Source organism: Coturnix japonica, chromosome 4, assembly GCF_001577835.2.
Source record: "Coturnix japonica isolate 7356 chromosome 4, Coturnix japonica 2.1, whole genome shotgun sequence".
NCBI classification, from domain to species: Eukaryota; Metazoa; Chordata; class Aves; order Galliformes; family Phasianidae; genus Coturnix; species Coturnix japonica.
The window spans coordinates 20065867-20082961 of NC_029519.1; the positions used below are offsets into that span (position 1 = coordinate 20065867).

General features: G+C 33.6%; 1 protein-coding gene across 4 annotated transcripts in view; it reads right to left on the bottom strand.

The window, feature by feature from the left end:
• Nucleotides 1–17095, bottom strand: part of FSTL5 (follistatin like 5) — a 243654-nt gene that overhangs the window by 14307 nt on the left and 212252 nt on the right. For all 4 annotated transcript variants that reach the window (XM_032444360.1, XM_015860999.2, XM_032444359.1 and 1 more), the window contains 4 exons: nucleotides 15021–15139; nucleotides 8439–8588; nucleotides 4237–4344; nucleotides 2589–2713 (listed from right to left, as the gene is read on the bottom strand). In XM_032444360.1, the coding sequence (XP_032300251.1) occupies nucleotides 2589–2713; nucleotides 4237–4344; nucleotides 8439–8588; nucleotides 15021–15139 (502 nt within the window). The remainder of the gene's footprint in view (nucleotides 1–2588; nucleotides 2714–4236; nucleotides 4345–8438; nucleotides 8589–15020; nucleotides 15140–17095) is intronic.

Here is a 17095-nt window from a genome sequence, read left to right on the forward strand (position 1 = left end):
ACTGGGTGTTAACAAGCTAATACTCCAGTTCTGGGCACCTGTCTGGAAGAGAAGAACTACATACCCCAGGGGGCTTTGCCTTCAGAGAGATGTAACCCCTGGCAGCGTCATCTGATGTCCCTTTTTTCCTTTGGCTCTCCTCCCTGCTGCTTGACCCAACTGCGCATCTCACCTCAGCGTTATGGTGAGGCCTTCAGTTCTCAGACACTTTCTCTCTCATTATATTTGATTTATTAGCTTCAATTCTAATTATATTGTATTACAGTGTGTTATCTTACATTCTGATACTATATTTAGTAAATTAGTTTGTTTCTCCTCAAATTGTTCCTGATGTTTTTAATTATTTGAGGTCCCCTGTTTCCCTTTCTTGGAGACATGGATCTGCATATTCCTCTACCCTACTAGTCACAGAACCAGGCCAAACTAGCTTGTAAAAACATTGACACATATAAAATTGTTCAATTAAACAAAGGAATCATTTTTAATAATTCAAGACAATTCTTTTTTCAGTGGCAGTAATGTCTTTGACTCTCAAAGACTCACATACATTAATATAACTTTAATTAAATTCTTTTAAGATTATGTAAAAGTGTCCAACAGGATCCCTTAGCTTCAAAGTTGTTGAAGAAGACAATGGAACGACTTTCACTGTAGAGGGCTATTTGCATCAACTGTCAATGCAGTTTTTGGCAATGTGTAAAAAATCCACAGGGAGGTATGCAAGTAGGAATGACCAGCTGTATGTTCCTCTCATAAAAAAACTCAACAACTTTGTCTTCCACAGGGCAATGATATAATAATAAACATCACATCCAAATAGTAAGAAGGCTAGTCAATCAGTACGTGGTAGTTTATGAAGCAGTAGGATATGTTCCCTCAAATCATACCTGCTCCAAACATACATAACAGGGTGGGTTTTCTATGGTTAAGAGTAGGGGCTGCAGATTAGTTCAGGGACACAATAGGCATTTGTCTATTCAGTTAAAGCAATATGGCAGTATTGGCACTTTCTATCTAGCTACATAAGTTTACACATTCATTTTTAAATTGCACATGGCTAATTGCTAATTCCTTGTTAGCTAAGTTTTGTAGAAAACTAAAAATATTCTTTTTCACCAGCAACCACTTTAGGAGAAACAGAATGTTTTTCTGATACAGAAAACTAGATCAATTACAGATAAATATAACTAAGTTCTGGAATCAGTTGTAGAATCACCTTAAATTTCAGGTTTTTACTTTTAAAGGACTACCAGTAACTGAAATAACTAACTGCATCTTTACAGATGGAGATGCACATTTACATATGTGACTTGAGATTTTAGCTAAATGTGCGTGATGACTTCTTATAACTGTAGAAAAAGTGAGATCATAATAATAGAAGTGTTTCTATAGAAGGTTGAACTTGACAGAGTGGAATAAACAAATGTTTATTGTTCAAAGAGGCCTGAACTGAAATAGGTCTGTGCCACTTAGCAAGGAGCCTAACAGTCCAGAGCATACAGAGTGTTAATGAAAATCAATGCAAGATTCTGATGTACAGATGGCAGACATTTTCTATTCTAACCAATAGGAATGTTACAGAAAATGAAATTTTACAATCCTACTAATGTGTTTTGCAGAGGAAAAAGAGATTTTCATTTAACTAGCAAAACTGTTGATTTCTGCTTTACACCTGGATGAAACCTATCTCTCTTCTCACACTCTGTCCTATGATCTGACTTGTCACACCCTTCCATTCTTTCATAATTTATATATAATTTCTATCACAATCAGACTTTGTCTATGCTTTGGTCATATAGACAGTGTTAAATTAATGAGAGAAATAATTAAGAACTCAATTTGCACTATTACCAAGCATGGATTATACTATAAACAGTTTTAATACCTTAATTTCATCTTCTCATCTCATAGATCATTCTAGTTTTATTCACACATCTCAGTAGAATTGGAATTGCATGCTCAGTCATGTTTTGTTTTAAAAAAAGACAGCTTGATTTAAAAAAACAAAAACAAACAAATGAAAGTATAAAGGACAGAATGAGTAAGAGAAGGTAATTCACCAAGATATAAGTCATGTTTCATTACAATTCCTTTTAAAACTCCAAAAGCATATTTTTGGATTAAGTTACCAAAGGAATAACTCGAATACAAGACGCATTTAATGCAGTATAGCAGAAGATATATACCGCAAATGCTTTCAGCAGTAGAAGACACTGGTATCATTTCCAAAATAAGGTCTATACTTCTAACTTAGAGAATTATCTGAACGTTATGGTTATTAATTACTCAAGTACACCTCAGGTGGTATTACACCTCAACTTTAGTATATAGAGAATAGGGAATTTTTTGAACTTTTGGTGAGATAAGGAAAAAAAGAACCACAATAGATTACTTTAATAAAGGTGTTTATTCTGATGAGTTAAAGAGCTTTCATTTAACCTATGAATAATGTACATGAAAAAGAGTCTTCCAAAGCAATACTGAATGTGCATGGTCTAATATTTTCAAGATTGTATTTAAATTATATTTTCATTGGAGACAACGTTACAGTTCATTTGAAAGTTAAATATAACTCAGCCAAAACTTACCTTATATGAGTAATAATGAGGGTTGTAGCAGGAATGAAAAAGTCGTCCACTCTGTCAAACTGCTTTCCCACTGGCTGAGTATGGATTGTGTGATGAGAAACACTTCCACTGGCTTGTGTTATGACCTACATAAAGTAACATTATTACAAACTATTGAAATATTCCTTCAAAATTTAATCTATATCTAAATAGATTCACAGAACACTGCCTTTATTCCATCTCTCGTTTTATTCTTCAGCCATGAGAAGGAATGCAAATAACAGTGAATAAAGCTAATCAGCATTACAGATTTCAGAGAATTGCTGCATACTAGACAAGCTATTCCCCGTATATAATTTTTTTCATCTCAGTTTTTTTTTTCTACCATATTTATTCATTTGCATTCTATAGCAGTCTTTAGTGCACACTGATTTTTATCTTTTTTCACACTCTAGAGTGCAAATAAGTTTCTTAAGCACTTCAGTCTACATGAAAATACAAAATGTTATCAACGGATCCACTGAAATTTATGGCTACACATGCTCCTAAGTCCCGTCAATCATACTGAAATCAAATATAGCATATATTGAATTGGTTGCAGTTTACGCATACCTTCAGTTGTTACGAATAAATTTTCTTTGAATTCTCAAATCTTGAATGTCATCTGAGCTAGAATTTTATTGGCAAGTAAAAGACAATTTTATATTAATAGCTGCTATGATTATCATTTCTGTTCACTTAAGACTGGATTCAGAAAAAAAAAAGAATTTATTAATGTATCATGCAAGGGAAAACTAGATTGAAAACAAATGCTTGCTCTAAAACAGGATATATCTGATTCAATTATTAGTCTTTTTTTTTGGGGGGGGGGGCTGGGGGGGAGGGGCAAATTACCTTACTCACTATACTCACTAAGAGTATAAAAAATTACTTTCAAAGGTTACTGATTTTGTATGTATGATTTTTTTTATTCCTTATGCATTTGAGAAATAAGAGACAAATAAGCACCTTACTGACTACTAAAGAAAATAAGTTGAATTAAAAAGTAATTTTGAAATTATCTGACAAAGAGTATCACTGTATACTGATAGGATTAATTTAAATTAGAAGAAAGGAGTGAAAAAGCAGGACAGAAGTAAAGCTTCTTATAACGCTTCTTTGCTGACTTTCCCTACACTTGCTGCTGCTGTGAAAGCATGGGAAAAATAAGTATTTTTATTATTTTATATCTAAAAAACCCCCAAACTCTAAGCAATAAGCAATAGATAATGTTAGAGCTCTTAGCGTGTCAACAGCAGAACATCAGTATAATTTTAGTGAAATATGAATATGCCTAAAGCCCATGGTATTGTCTGATTAGGAGCCAAAACATCATAAACTGCATATCTGCTCTCAGAAGACTGACAGACTAGCAAAACATGCCATTGTTTTCAGCTGTACTATACAACTCTCCATCAAATCAGCATTTACATTTCTAAATAAGAGTGTAGAAAAACTCTTAACACTTTTCTAGTAAGTTCAGTTGTTTCAGGTTTCCTAAAAAGATTTTCCTACCCATGTTGCTTCATCATAATGATGTTTAAAGAGGAATACATAAATGGTGGAAATACATAAATATTCAATCTATTTAGGTTTCCTAGCATATAATCAGTCTGATCAACATACTTACTTGCAAAGTTGGTGAATTCTTTTCCATGTCTCCCCAGCTCTGCACCCAGACTTGATCATGTGATTTATCATAGTGTAGTTTCACTGGAACAGGGTCTGTACTTACTGCCTGCAAGAAGAATAAAATGAGAAATCCTTATTCTTCACCCCATGTTAAAAAGAAAAATAATATATATGACTGAATTAAAACTATGACTAGAAATACATATCCTGATGTTTTCAGCTTATATTTTAAAATTACACTGTCAGATGTTGAAACAGACTTCTGATTAATTCAAAGTCACTGAATTGCTGAAACAGTGCTTTTTATTCATTATGTGTTCTAATATTTGGCATAAAAAAACATGTTATATGGAAACTATTAGATAACTGAAAAAAAAATGTTTTAAATTTAAAAATGCTAACCTTCCTTCCCTACAACTTCCTCATATCATATATATCAATTTAAAATCTACAAAAAATATTGAAAAATGGCTAATAAGGGAAGAATATTCTCAAGCCTCATAGTAAAGTCAATGCAAGATATTCCTATGAAACTCTGCCCAAATAATGTTATCACACTCTATTTAACTGGATATATTCACTTGAAGTTGGCAATATTTTTAACACATTAATGTTTTCCTTATAATTTCTACATTTGGCAGAAGTGATCAGTACCGAGTTGCTTTCCCTCCTTGAGTTTTCTATCCAAAGAATACAGACTTCTTAGGCATTTGAGATTTACTTTCTTTTTTTGGGACAATCCAGAAAAATGAAAAGAGAGGACTGTATTTGATTAAGAGACATTCTGCATTAGGCAAACAATTGTGGGGATTACTTTTCTATCTTCACCATTAAGGCAGCAAAAATAAGTGGAAATTGCTTTTTAGTCTCACCATTATGGAGCTGTAAAGCACAGCTTGTTTATCAGTTTGTCAAGGAGAATACCAGCTGGCTAATTAAGTGAAGGTAATTTAAAGTAATGATGTAGATCCTCAAGATAATGCTCTAATGGCTGGCTGAGACTGCTGATGATACTTAACGGTACTCCTGAGGTGTTGCAAGCCACAGATTCATCTGGAAAAAAAAAAAAAAAAAAAAGCAAAAACCTACCATTTTTACCTTCTAAAAGTGGTAAATGAAGCCATCACCAGCTCATTTAAAAACAAAAGATGCCCCATGAAAAGGCCATTTTTGTTTGATAACACTTTCTGCTTCAAGTTAGAAGACAAGTGGTCTAAAACAATACTTGGGCCACTGTCTAGTTAATTTCTTGATGTGTATCAAATTTCCATTTGGCTTCCTCAAATGAAAGGTCTGACCCACGCATTGTTGCTGAATGAGCATTAGTCGTGCTCAGGAATCGGGCCATGGTACTGCCTGAAGAAGAAATTGCCCGTGCAGTCAAGCATGGATAATGCAACTCCCAAGAGCATGCTGGCAGCAGAAAGATTCTTGGAATTTTGGAGATGTTCTCACAGCTGTTCCTGGCTATCAAGGCTGAACTGCCACCAGCACACTCTGTAGTAAACAGTGATGAGCTCTGGTTAAATCAACATGCCTTTCAATCATCCCACTTAATTTTGTACTGCATGATTACAGGTCCCTCTGTTTAGTTTCAAGAACTTACAAATGAAAGAAAAGTATATAGCTAAATCAGACAAGAAACTGTACTAATCAAGACCAAATCACTCTGAGTCCACTATCTAAAATTCTCCTATTTATAATTAGCTTAGTATCTATTTTCCAGAAATAATTGTATTTTGGTGCTTTTTTTTGAGTACTGAGCAGTACTGTACATTATACAAATAGCCTGGTCTGACTGAAAAGTTAAATTCCCTTCTTTGCTTCTCCAGTATTTGTGTCTGTGCATATGCTATGAGTACAGCAAGATTTGATACCTGGAAAAATTCTTACTGCCTACAGAAAACAACAAAAAAAAATGGACATACAATAATTAAGTAAAAGGAAGACAGGACCATGGCAGCTATATAATTAAAAATGGTGAGCAAAGCATCACTTGGCTTGTCAGCAGATTCCAAATTTTCTTACTTCAGTTCTGAAAGCAAACTGTGAATCAGCATTTTTATTTTTTATACTCTTATTATATGTATAAAAGATTGTACAGGTTTTGTGTTTTTATGATTTATTCATTTTATTTGCAATAAATTTTATTTTTTAATATGTTTATTCTGAATATATCATATTATATATTATATCATTAAGCCTAGCACCAATCAAGTCCCACAATACTTGTCAGACATCTTTCACAAAATATATCCTAGGAAATTATTTTCAGTTTAGTAATGATAGCAGAAACTCTGCTCCACTACATAGGAGCGTAAAAACACATGCTTTTCAACTTGGTTTTGTTGTTAATCTGTCATTCATTATTAACGTCTCACCAAATGTCTTTTGTAAATATTATTAACATGTAAAATAACAAGAGAATTTCTCAATTTCTGAGTATCCAAGAACTATAAAAAGAGAGAATTCCATTTCAACAAAAGTTTTCCACAGATGGTATAAATACTCTGTGCATTTTAAAAGTAGCTTTACAGCAATGCTATTTTATCTTTAGAAATAGAATTTCTTCTATTTTTGAAAGTTCAAAAGTAGAAAATAATTTGGTTTGGTGTCTGTTTTTTTTATTTTATCATTTTTTGGTTTTTTTCCCCTCATTATCATGACAGCTACAGAGTGAAATGCCATAGAATACATGAACACTGATGTCTGAAGTACAAAATTATAAACCTTAAATTTATTTTTGTCAAGTTAATTTTAAAATCACACTTCACTGTGAATTATTTTAAAAGTTTACACTACAATATTATATATGTGCATAAATATGCATAATCTTTACATTAAAGATTTTCATTCATTTATGGACAAAAAGGCAAGAGAGGTGAAGAAAATCTATAAATATTTTTATTAACATGGGAGTAGGCTCCCCAGGGAGGTGGGTAAGTCACCGTCCCTGGACGTGTTTAAGAGTGTTTAAGGATGTGGTGCTCAGAAATATGATTTAGCAGAGGGTTGTTAGAGTTAGGGTACTATGGTTAGGCTGCAGTTTGACTTGATGATCTTTGAGGTCTTTTTCAACCTGAGTAATTCTATGATTCCATGATCCTATGATTCTAACAATTTAGCTTAGAATTCTAATACAAATCCTTGTTATATTTAGCTAAAGAACATCTGTTTCTTATGAATGTGATGATACTGTGAGTAATTCTGTACATGTGATTATTTGTAATCATTTATATGAATAAAATTTGAATCAGAAAACTTAACATGGTGCCAAAAATGCTGTCAGAAAACATCATGCAAATGTCTTTTTTTTTTTTTCTTTTCTTTTTTTTTTTTTTCCAGAGAACAAGTTATTAACTAGCTTCAGACTTCCTTGCACAGGAAATAATTTTAATTAAGAAGAAGCAGAGTCCTGTTATTTAAGCACATTTCAAGAAGTTTTATATGACCCTCAGCATAATTAAAAAAAAAAAAAAACAACAACAAAAGAAAACACAAAAAAACACAAAATAAAAACAAATGAAAAAAAACCACACAAGTCCCAAAAGTCTGTTGGCAGCCTTGAGCTGAAAGCCTCTTTCTTTTGCCACTGAAAGTGAAAGAGAACTAACCCTTGAGGCAGATGCCATTTGACCAGAAAGACTGAAGACTATACAGTGAAACACTGCTCATTGTACATAAAGAAAAAATAGTGTAACATGGCGAGAACTGTAGGCAGAAACCAAATAGTAAAAATAGTTTGATTTTACCTCAAAACACAAATATTTTGAGCTTTAAATAATCTCTTGATATTCAGGAAATCTTTTAAAATGTACTTGGTTTATGGCTATTATTTGCTAAATGCATTCTTACACATCTTTGACAATTCAATATAAATCTGATTTAAACTGATAGTACAGTGATATCACTGAAAATGTATTGATGCCATCAAAAAGAAAAACATTAAAGAGAGAAAGTAAGAACGCAAAAGCACAGTGGTCATAGTATTTGATTTCAATAGTCAACTAAACATCAGTTCTCTTCCAACTCAATAAGACTACTGATGCTCAGGCTCTCCTGAAGCATCAGTAAGCAATTGAAGCAATTGAGCTTATTTAGAATCTCCCAAGACACTGGCTTTTTTAATATTTTTCCAAAGTGTAATAAAGAAACTTGTACACAAATTAGACATTAAGTGAAAAATTACAAAATAATTACCTGTACAACTTTCTGAGACTGTACATCAATAATAAGCACTCTGTCCAGTGTAGGCTGAGTCACATAAATGAACTTGTCTTTTACATTAACAGCAGTTGCCCAAACACACCGCTGAACAGAATCTCCATCAGCTTTGGGACAAACTTCATCCTGCATTTCAAGAAAAACAGCAGAAGTGTAAGAATCAAAACAGGCAACAGTGCAATAGAAGGACAAATTTCACTTCTATTTTTGTTAAGATTTATGCAGGGCATTTTATCCAGAAGGACAGTGTGAGATACAGTATCAAAAGTATTGCTGAAATACAAAAAAAATTCCATTAAGTAGCTTTCCGGGGTCAGCGAGGTGGAAAACCTTGCCATGAAAGGAAATCGGATCCATTAAAGAGGACTTTTCCCTCTTGAATCCATGTTGTCTGTGACCAGTAACCACCTGTTACAGAACAATGGTTTCCAGAAGCAGATGATGAATTTCAATGCTAATGTTTCTGTTTCATCAACATTCCTTTGCATGCCGTGCCTCTATGCATTTCAAAAAATACACTCTATCTTTGTAAGTCAAAATTAAAAATAAATCTATTTCCCCCTTTAACTGAAGGAGTTTCTTAACAGGAGATCAATAGGCTCTGCTTGTTCTTATGTTGTTCTTAAACTTCAACTAATGGAAGGTCTTTCAGAAATCACACTGATAAGGAAAGGTTACTAAGCTCAGGTTCCATGGGATAGCACATAATCAGGAACTTCAGCAGAGCTTAGTCATAAATAAAAAGAGTAAAATTTATCTTGCACTGTTTAAATGTCATACACTTCTAAGGAAAATGTTTAAAATCTGTTTCTAATGAATGACAGGTATGGTTACAAAGCAAACTTTTATTCTTAAACATTGCTAAAAGCTTTTCATTGCATAAAGTGAGGTGTCAACATGAGTATGTTTCTAGTATTCTTTGCAATCATCAGGTATATTTTAATTTTTTAATTAAATTTTAATAAAAATATAATTTAATATTCTTCTGTGAAAGTGTTATTTCAGTTGGAAGGCTGTTTCACCGATCTCAAACTGTGCTTTATATTTACTCTATGTGCTTTATATTTACTCTAAATATGCTTTATCAATTCTCAGTATCTCAAAATATTCTTTCACTGATCTCAAACTGTGCTTTATATTTACTCTAAATATGCCTTATCAATTCTCACCCTCAGCAAGTTTACTGATGACACGAAGTTGGGAGGATTGGCTGACACGCCTGAAGGCTGTGCTGCCATTCAGCGAGACCTGGACAGGCCGGAGAGCTGGGCAGTAAGAAACCAGACGAGGTTTAACAAAAGCAAGTGTACAGTCTTGCACCTGGGTAGAAATAATTGCATGCACCAGTACAGGCTGGGGGAAGAGCTGCTGGAGAGGAGCTCTGCTGAGAGGGACCTGGGCGTCCTGGTGGACGACAAATTAACCATAAGCCAGCAGTGTGCCCTTGTAGCCAAAAAAGCCAATGGCATACTGGGGTGTATTAAAAAGAGTGTGTCCAGCAGGTCGAAGGAGGTGATCCTCCCCCTCTACTCTGCTCTGGTGAGGCCTCATCTAGAATATTGTGTCCAGTTCTGGGCTCCCCAGTACAAAAAAGACAGGGATCTCTTGGAAAGAGTCCAGCGGAGGGCCACTAAGATGGTGAAGGGCCTTAGAGACTTAGAGACTTAGGGAACTGGGTTTATTTAGCCTTGAGAAAAAGGCTGAGAGGGGACTTGATCCATGTTTATAAATACCTGAGGTGTGGGAGCCATAGTGGTGAGGCTGGTCTCTTTTCAGTAGTGCGTGGGGATAGGACTAGGGGTAATGGGATGAAAGTACAGCATAGGAAGTTCCGCACAAATGTGCGGAAGAACTTCTTTACAGTGAGGGTGACGGAGCACTGGAACAGGTTGCACAGGGAGGTGATGGAGTCTCCTTCTCTGGAGATATTTAAGACCCGCCTGGACGCCTACCTGTGTGACATGGTGTAGGGAGCCTGCTTTGGCAGGGGGGTTGGACTCGTTGATCTCTAGAGGTCCCTTCCAACCCCTACAATTCTGTGATTCTGTGATTCTGTGAATATTTATCTAAACACAAAACTAATTCAATATTGTATGACACAGTACTCCTGCTCTGAAGGACAATTCTTTCAAATAACGTGTCTTTAGATGTTCCTAGCACTATAATGTGTTACATTTTTCTGTCTTCTTTCTCAGAAACTCACCATAGTTCAACCCATTTTTTAGTGTTATCTATCTCTAGTGTTAACTGTCTCTACAGAGATAAGTTCAGTGTCTCTGCAAAATAGTGTTAACTCTTGCTGGAGAAATCCAAGTTTCTCTCACAGCATCATATACAACAACATAAAAGCTTAATCATACTTACTGGTTCTAGAACATTTTTTATGTTGTTATCAGTTCCTATAATTCAATGCCAGTTCTCATTTTACAACCAAACTGGAAAAAACTGAAGTAAAAACAAAACTGTGTTTATCCAAAGTGATGGTGAAAAATATGCACCTAATTTCTCACATCTGAAATAAGTACTTTTCCCAACATTAATTGGTTTAGGTAGTAATATTTCCCTTGTTATTCAACTGACATTTATCTGGATACTCCAGAAATAGCTTCAATCAATGGAACTCAAATTTTGCTTTTGAAAAGTTAACAGTTATCTGATTAGGCAGTTCAAATTTCTTTGGCATTAGAAGCAATAACTCTAAGTCTCTATATTAATTTCCCCAGTGGTTGAGTTAAAATAATTTCTCCTTAAAATCTAAGCATAAAACCATCATTTTCTTCTTCTAATTAAAGTATGAGCAGCTTACTTTTTCCTATTTTTTTCTCTCAAAAAAAGCTAAAATCTGATAAAATATCAATTTATTTCATTGGAGTTTTTGTTGTTGTTGTTGTTTGTTTGTTTTGTGTTCAACCCCCCCCCCCAGCCCCCGTCTTTTTAATCAAAATGTTACTCGCCCAGCATCAAGCCAGCAGATGGAGGTAAATAAATCCTCAGAGAAAGTTTTTCAAAGTAGACTGGGATGAGCATGCATTTTCTCAAGGGAGATTTATATGCACTTGCCTATAAATTTAGACTTAGTGCACAAGAGTCCTCAGTGTTTTAACAAGCATTTTAGTCATGTTCTCTGAACAGTAAAGTAAAAAGTTTATCCATGCTTCATCAGCTAAAGATTTTAACAGTTCAGAAGAGTGCATGTATTAAGGCTTAAATTTATGTATCACCTATTCCATATTAACTTACAACCATAAATTGTACATAACAAGTATATTTATCATTCACTTATTTAAAAAAAACATAAATCAGACTCTAGACATTTTTGTCTCTCTCCCTCTTTTTTCTCCCTCTCCTAATCTTGCACTTAGTCTGTTTCCTACACTGCAAAAATGCAATCAAAATAAATGTCTGTGTACTAAGTAGCATGCTTAAATTTCACATTCTTTGGCAACTTTGTTCTGCTATGTTGTTACATTTTCAAAATTAATTATTATGCAGTTTTGGTCCCACCTTTCACACACGTTCAACTTTAGGCATTAAAAGTTTCAGTTTATTGAAATATGTTCTTTATGTTATATTTCGCCATATAGAGGAGAAATCAGGATATTTTCCAATTGCTTTCAAAGAGTTTCTTCCCCCCCTCCTCCCCAGAAATAGGGATTCACTGGGAGAAGAGAAGGGAAGCATTCTTCCTTAAAATTACAATTTAAAGACTTAAATTATATTAATTTGCAGAGGATAAATAGAGGTTGCATATTAATGAGAAAAATGACCCATACACAACAGGATGACAACTCACGTGACTGCTGAAAGATTATATCTGGAGCATGGTTAGGGGGGTCTACTTGGGAACAGGTTAAACAAACAGCTGTCAAAGCTGGTATAATTAAGCAATTGCCTATATAAGAAAATGGAAATATGTTTATTCCCCCCCTATGCAAAAAACTTTGTCAATATTAGTACAATAAAAGCCAACTTCTAATTGGTACTTATTGAGAAAATTCAGAACCATAATGATCCTACAAGACACAGTCTTTTCCTTCACTTTAAAAACAACAGAAGTCTAATTTATTCCCATGTTAGACACACACTTTACTACTTCACCATACTGACACTAGGCAATTAAATATTTAGGTAAGAGCTCTCAAGTATATTATTATTGAAAAATTATATTTAATTTTATGAAAATTAGCATACCTAAATAACTGCTTGGTTAACTATTACACCATACATTCACAATACAATGTGAAACTAAGCTGAAACACCAAATTCTTTTACAGGAGCTCAGTTAAGTCTAACTCTATTTTGTGGACAAGTAAACAGGAAAGCAGAGGAAGAATAATGCAGGATTGTGTGTATATCACCTCTTGAACCTGAACTGCACTCCAGAATTTATATATGGTCATAGACTTCAGCATATATTTGTCAATGATACAGGTTTTACTGGGGTATTACCAATCACTTGAACACGTAATTGAGAAAACTGAAGAAATGGAAAAACCTTAAGTAAGCATGAAATGATTTCCTGTAGGTATTTCTTAAGAGGTGAGCAATGGAGATTTTATTAGCAACAGACAGAATATATGTGAAAGGCTAAATAAAGTTATCTAAAAATACACTAGTAGATCTAATTAGTGAAGTTGTATGACAGCCAATGAATTAAAAGTGAACAATTTACAACACAGGCTCTTACAACTAAATGAACTTGATAAAAATCTGACCTTGGGATAAAACCGAACTATTTTGTTATCATTACCTAGAAAAAAAACAAAAAACCAATAGATTTTCAAAAGAGGGTGAAGAAGAAGATATTCAGCAAAGGAGGCAATAGTTATCTAAATCTTCACAGTCAATGAGGTTTTTCAGTAATATAATATTATATATAGTAGTATTAGCAGCACATACAGGGAATTCTTTTAAATTCAGATTTTCATCTGTCTCTCTTTTTTTCTTCTTCATTTTTACATTTAAGGGAAACAATATTTTTCCTTTCTTTCTTACATTATGCAGATCTATGAATAGAAAAATCTAAGAATATATATTTCAAACATTTCCGCAAGAATAAAAGTGCCTGTTGCTTTCATTAAAAGTGAAGGAAAAAGTTTTTGATGTTCACAAGTGGAAATATTATTGAAATTAATGGGCTCAATGTATGCATGCAAACACAAAGTTTATGTTCTGGCTATACGTTTACCATAGATACCCACACACCAGACATTCAAAATCCAAATCCACATCTTCTTAAAAATGAAAGCTGTCTCACAGTCTGCTTTCCCAGTCTTTTTTATAGTAGTGGAACTACTTATGTTAACTTATGTTTGAAAATAACAGAAATGGAAAGAAATCTTACTATCCATCCTGATTATTACCACATTTCAATAAAAATACACTTACACTCTAGGCTGCACTTCAGACCAATAAAACCTTAACAGACTTCTTAAATAATCAGCTTTTGAATTAAACAGCCATAAAAAAGCTCTTTGGCTTTTTTTTTTTTTTTTTTTTTTGGCTATGTCAAACTGATTTCACTTTAACTGCACAAACTTAGGTATGATTAGTGGTTCTAAGAGTAATTATTCACACTAAAATAAATCTTGCTGTCGAATACAGCAGTCTTTAATATCAGTAATGATAACTGAACAGGCAAAAGCCATTGAGACAGTTCAGTGTGCTTTAGGTATTAGCGAAAGAACTGTACAGCTCATGAGTTATTACACACTTTTGTTTTTTTCCCCTCATTTCAAGGTCATTCATTCAAATTCAAATAATGAGAGAAAGTGAATACAGTGGCTGGTCCCAGGTTCCTGTGAGAACATGTATTATGTCAGCAAATGATATGATTAGCAGGAAAGGAACAAACAGCAAAAAACCAAACAGAAATGGAAAACGCTTTCATATAGTAATATACTTCGTAAATGCACAGTTTGATGAAATCAGCTATAAATCTGTTGACATTAAAATTATTGACACTATTTATATAAACTGTAAGTGGGATTCAAAGTATCAGTCATCCCTACTAACTCCAGTGGAGCTTTAAGAGTGTTCATTTGGATAGGGAGTTGCTTTATGATAACTGGCAGTTTAATACATACAAACAAAAAACTTGGTAGAATGATATAAACAAACAACCAGCAGAGAAAAACAAACCATTAACAACAGTGACCACAAATCCTTCATTTAACAGAAAGAATCTGGCTCATAGAGATCTACCTACATGCGGGGAAAAAGAGGAGGGTAGGAGGGAAGTAAAGACAAAAAGATAGAGAGCTGCTAAGGACAAATTATGGAGGAAAAGAAGAGAGAGAGAAGAGAGAGAAAGTGATAGAAAGATGAAGAGTACAAAAAACAGGGAAAATATTCAATCTAAAAGAGAGAAATTGACCAAAGACAGCAAATTTTGAGTCCAACATTTTAAGCTATATGTTAATTGGGAAGACATCTGAATTTATTAAACAGGTAACATGAAACTGGCATTTCTTAATTAAAAGAAAATTACATTTGAAAAAATACTACCAGGAACTTAAAAACAAATTAAAAACAAACAAACAAAAAGTAACAACTTGCCTGAAAACCGAGAAGTTTTTCACTAGGCTTTATATGTCTCTGAAATTCACATTCCACAGGTTGTATTACTTTGATTCCATCTTCATAAAAAACATAAAACATGTTCCCAATTCCCAGACCTTAGGAATAAAAACACATTGAAATGTACAAAATTAAATAATCACAAAAAAGAAAGACCTGGCATTGAAGTAAAACTCTCATCATATTATCAGCATAAGATCAGTTTGTTAATGTGTAGAGTGCTAGCTCAACCAGTCCTCTGGGATCTTATTCTGTACAACTGAAAAATCCCTCTTTCATTCAGAATTTTACATAATTTCCTCCATTGGCAAGAAGACATCAGTATGAATACAGAGCTAGAAACACAAGCTATAGTTTGACAGCTGCTTTAATGAAAATCATCTTGTGAAATAATTTACACTGAAATCAGATTCACCATGTATTCGTATTTCTCCTTTTCAGAGGGAAGGGAGAATTAAAGTAATGTCAGTATCACATTGAAATTTAAGTTCCGAATCTTTCTTATAAATCTTGGCAGTATTTGACAGTTTTTTCAAATAGAAAAAATTATTATTATTATTATTATTATTATTATTATTATTATTATTATTATTATTATTATTATTATTATTATTATTATTATTATTATTTTAGCAGGAAATTCAGTCAAACTTTGAAGTGCCACGAAGAACTATTTAATTCTACTGCAGTGTTGTGGAATGAGAGGCATGTTTTGTAGGGAAGGCTGAAAGCAGATCATGAACATGACCACAAATAAAAGCTTTCTTCTTAGTTTACCACATCCTAATTGAGATGATTGTTGTTGATTTGCTATGTGGATATAACGATAGATGATCAGTTGATATTTGCAGAATTCTATGAAAAAGAAAATCACCATACTTATAAAATTACATTATAATAAACTCTACCGGATTAAACTGTGGGCTACAGTGATATAAATGTACATGTCTGCTGGGTACAGGACCTAATCTTTCTTTTGGCTTAACAATACTTTATATAAGATTATGAGAACAAAACACAGGAAAAAATATAGTTAAGTCTGATTCTTTGCTTATTCTGAATTCCAAATGGAAAATTATCTTAATAGGACAGAAAAATATCTCAATATCGATAAAAATAATGAGAATGTGAAGGGAGGGAAAAGTTTGTATACCTGTTCATATATGGTGTACTCATGTAAGTACATACACACAGATTCACAGCCTCATTAGAAATCAGACAGGTCATTTAAGAGTCAAGATGATGCACAAGGCAGTTAGGCTATGCCTAGAAACAGCAAAATCTGTAAGAAAAATCTTACAGAATCATTCCCATTCCTAGCCAAGTTTTTCTAAAATACCGGGACAATCTCCAAGCAGTTCTTTCCATCAAATATGTCTATTAATAGGACAGCAAGAAGCAGGAGAGAGGTTTGCACAGAACATGTAGCACAGAAGCAGGCTCAAGCTCAAAGAAAGCTTGACCTAATGGTTTTTTCTTGAGCATAGACAATATTTTGACAATACTGCACTTGGTGCAATGCACTCAGTTTGGTTTATGAGATAATTCTATATGCCTTTGCAGGTAAAACATACAGTCTATGTGATAAAACTTGTCAAAATCATTCCTTAGAAAATGCATGACATTGTATCATAAAAGAACAACTAGAATTTGTAGATACGTTTGAAGTTAGGCTAGTGAATAGTAAAGATCAATAGCTTACTGTATCTTCATGATAAATAAACACATGTAGCTTGTCAGGAACAAAATGAGGCCTTCCCTGCTCTCTGGCCACATTGCCTGAAATGTGTTATAGTTATTCGCATAATAAGCAATACCAGAATGTGAGGAGCTAAAGTCCAAGATGACAGAGATTTAATAAACTGATCCTGGAAAATTCTACTTCAGTTGCCAGTCTACAAGTCAGGCAAAATAACACAACCCAAAATTTTATGGCTTTATTTTATTTTTATTTCCAGGTAACAACATTCACCAAACTTTTATTCAAAGTAAGAGGAGACACAATAAATAATGTTCTCTCTCCTGAGTTAGGGCAGAAATAGGGAAGTTTTACC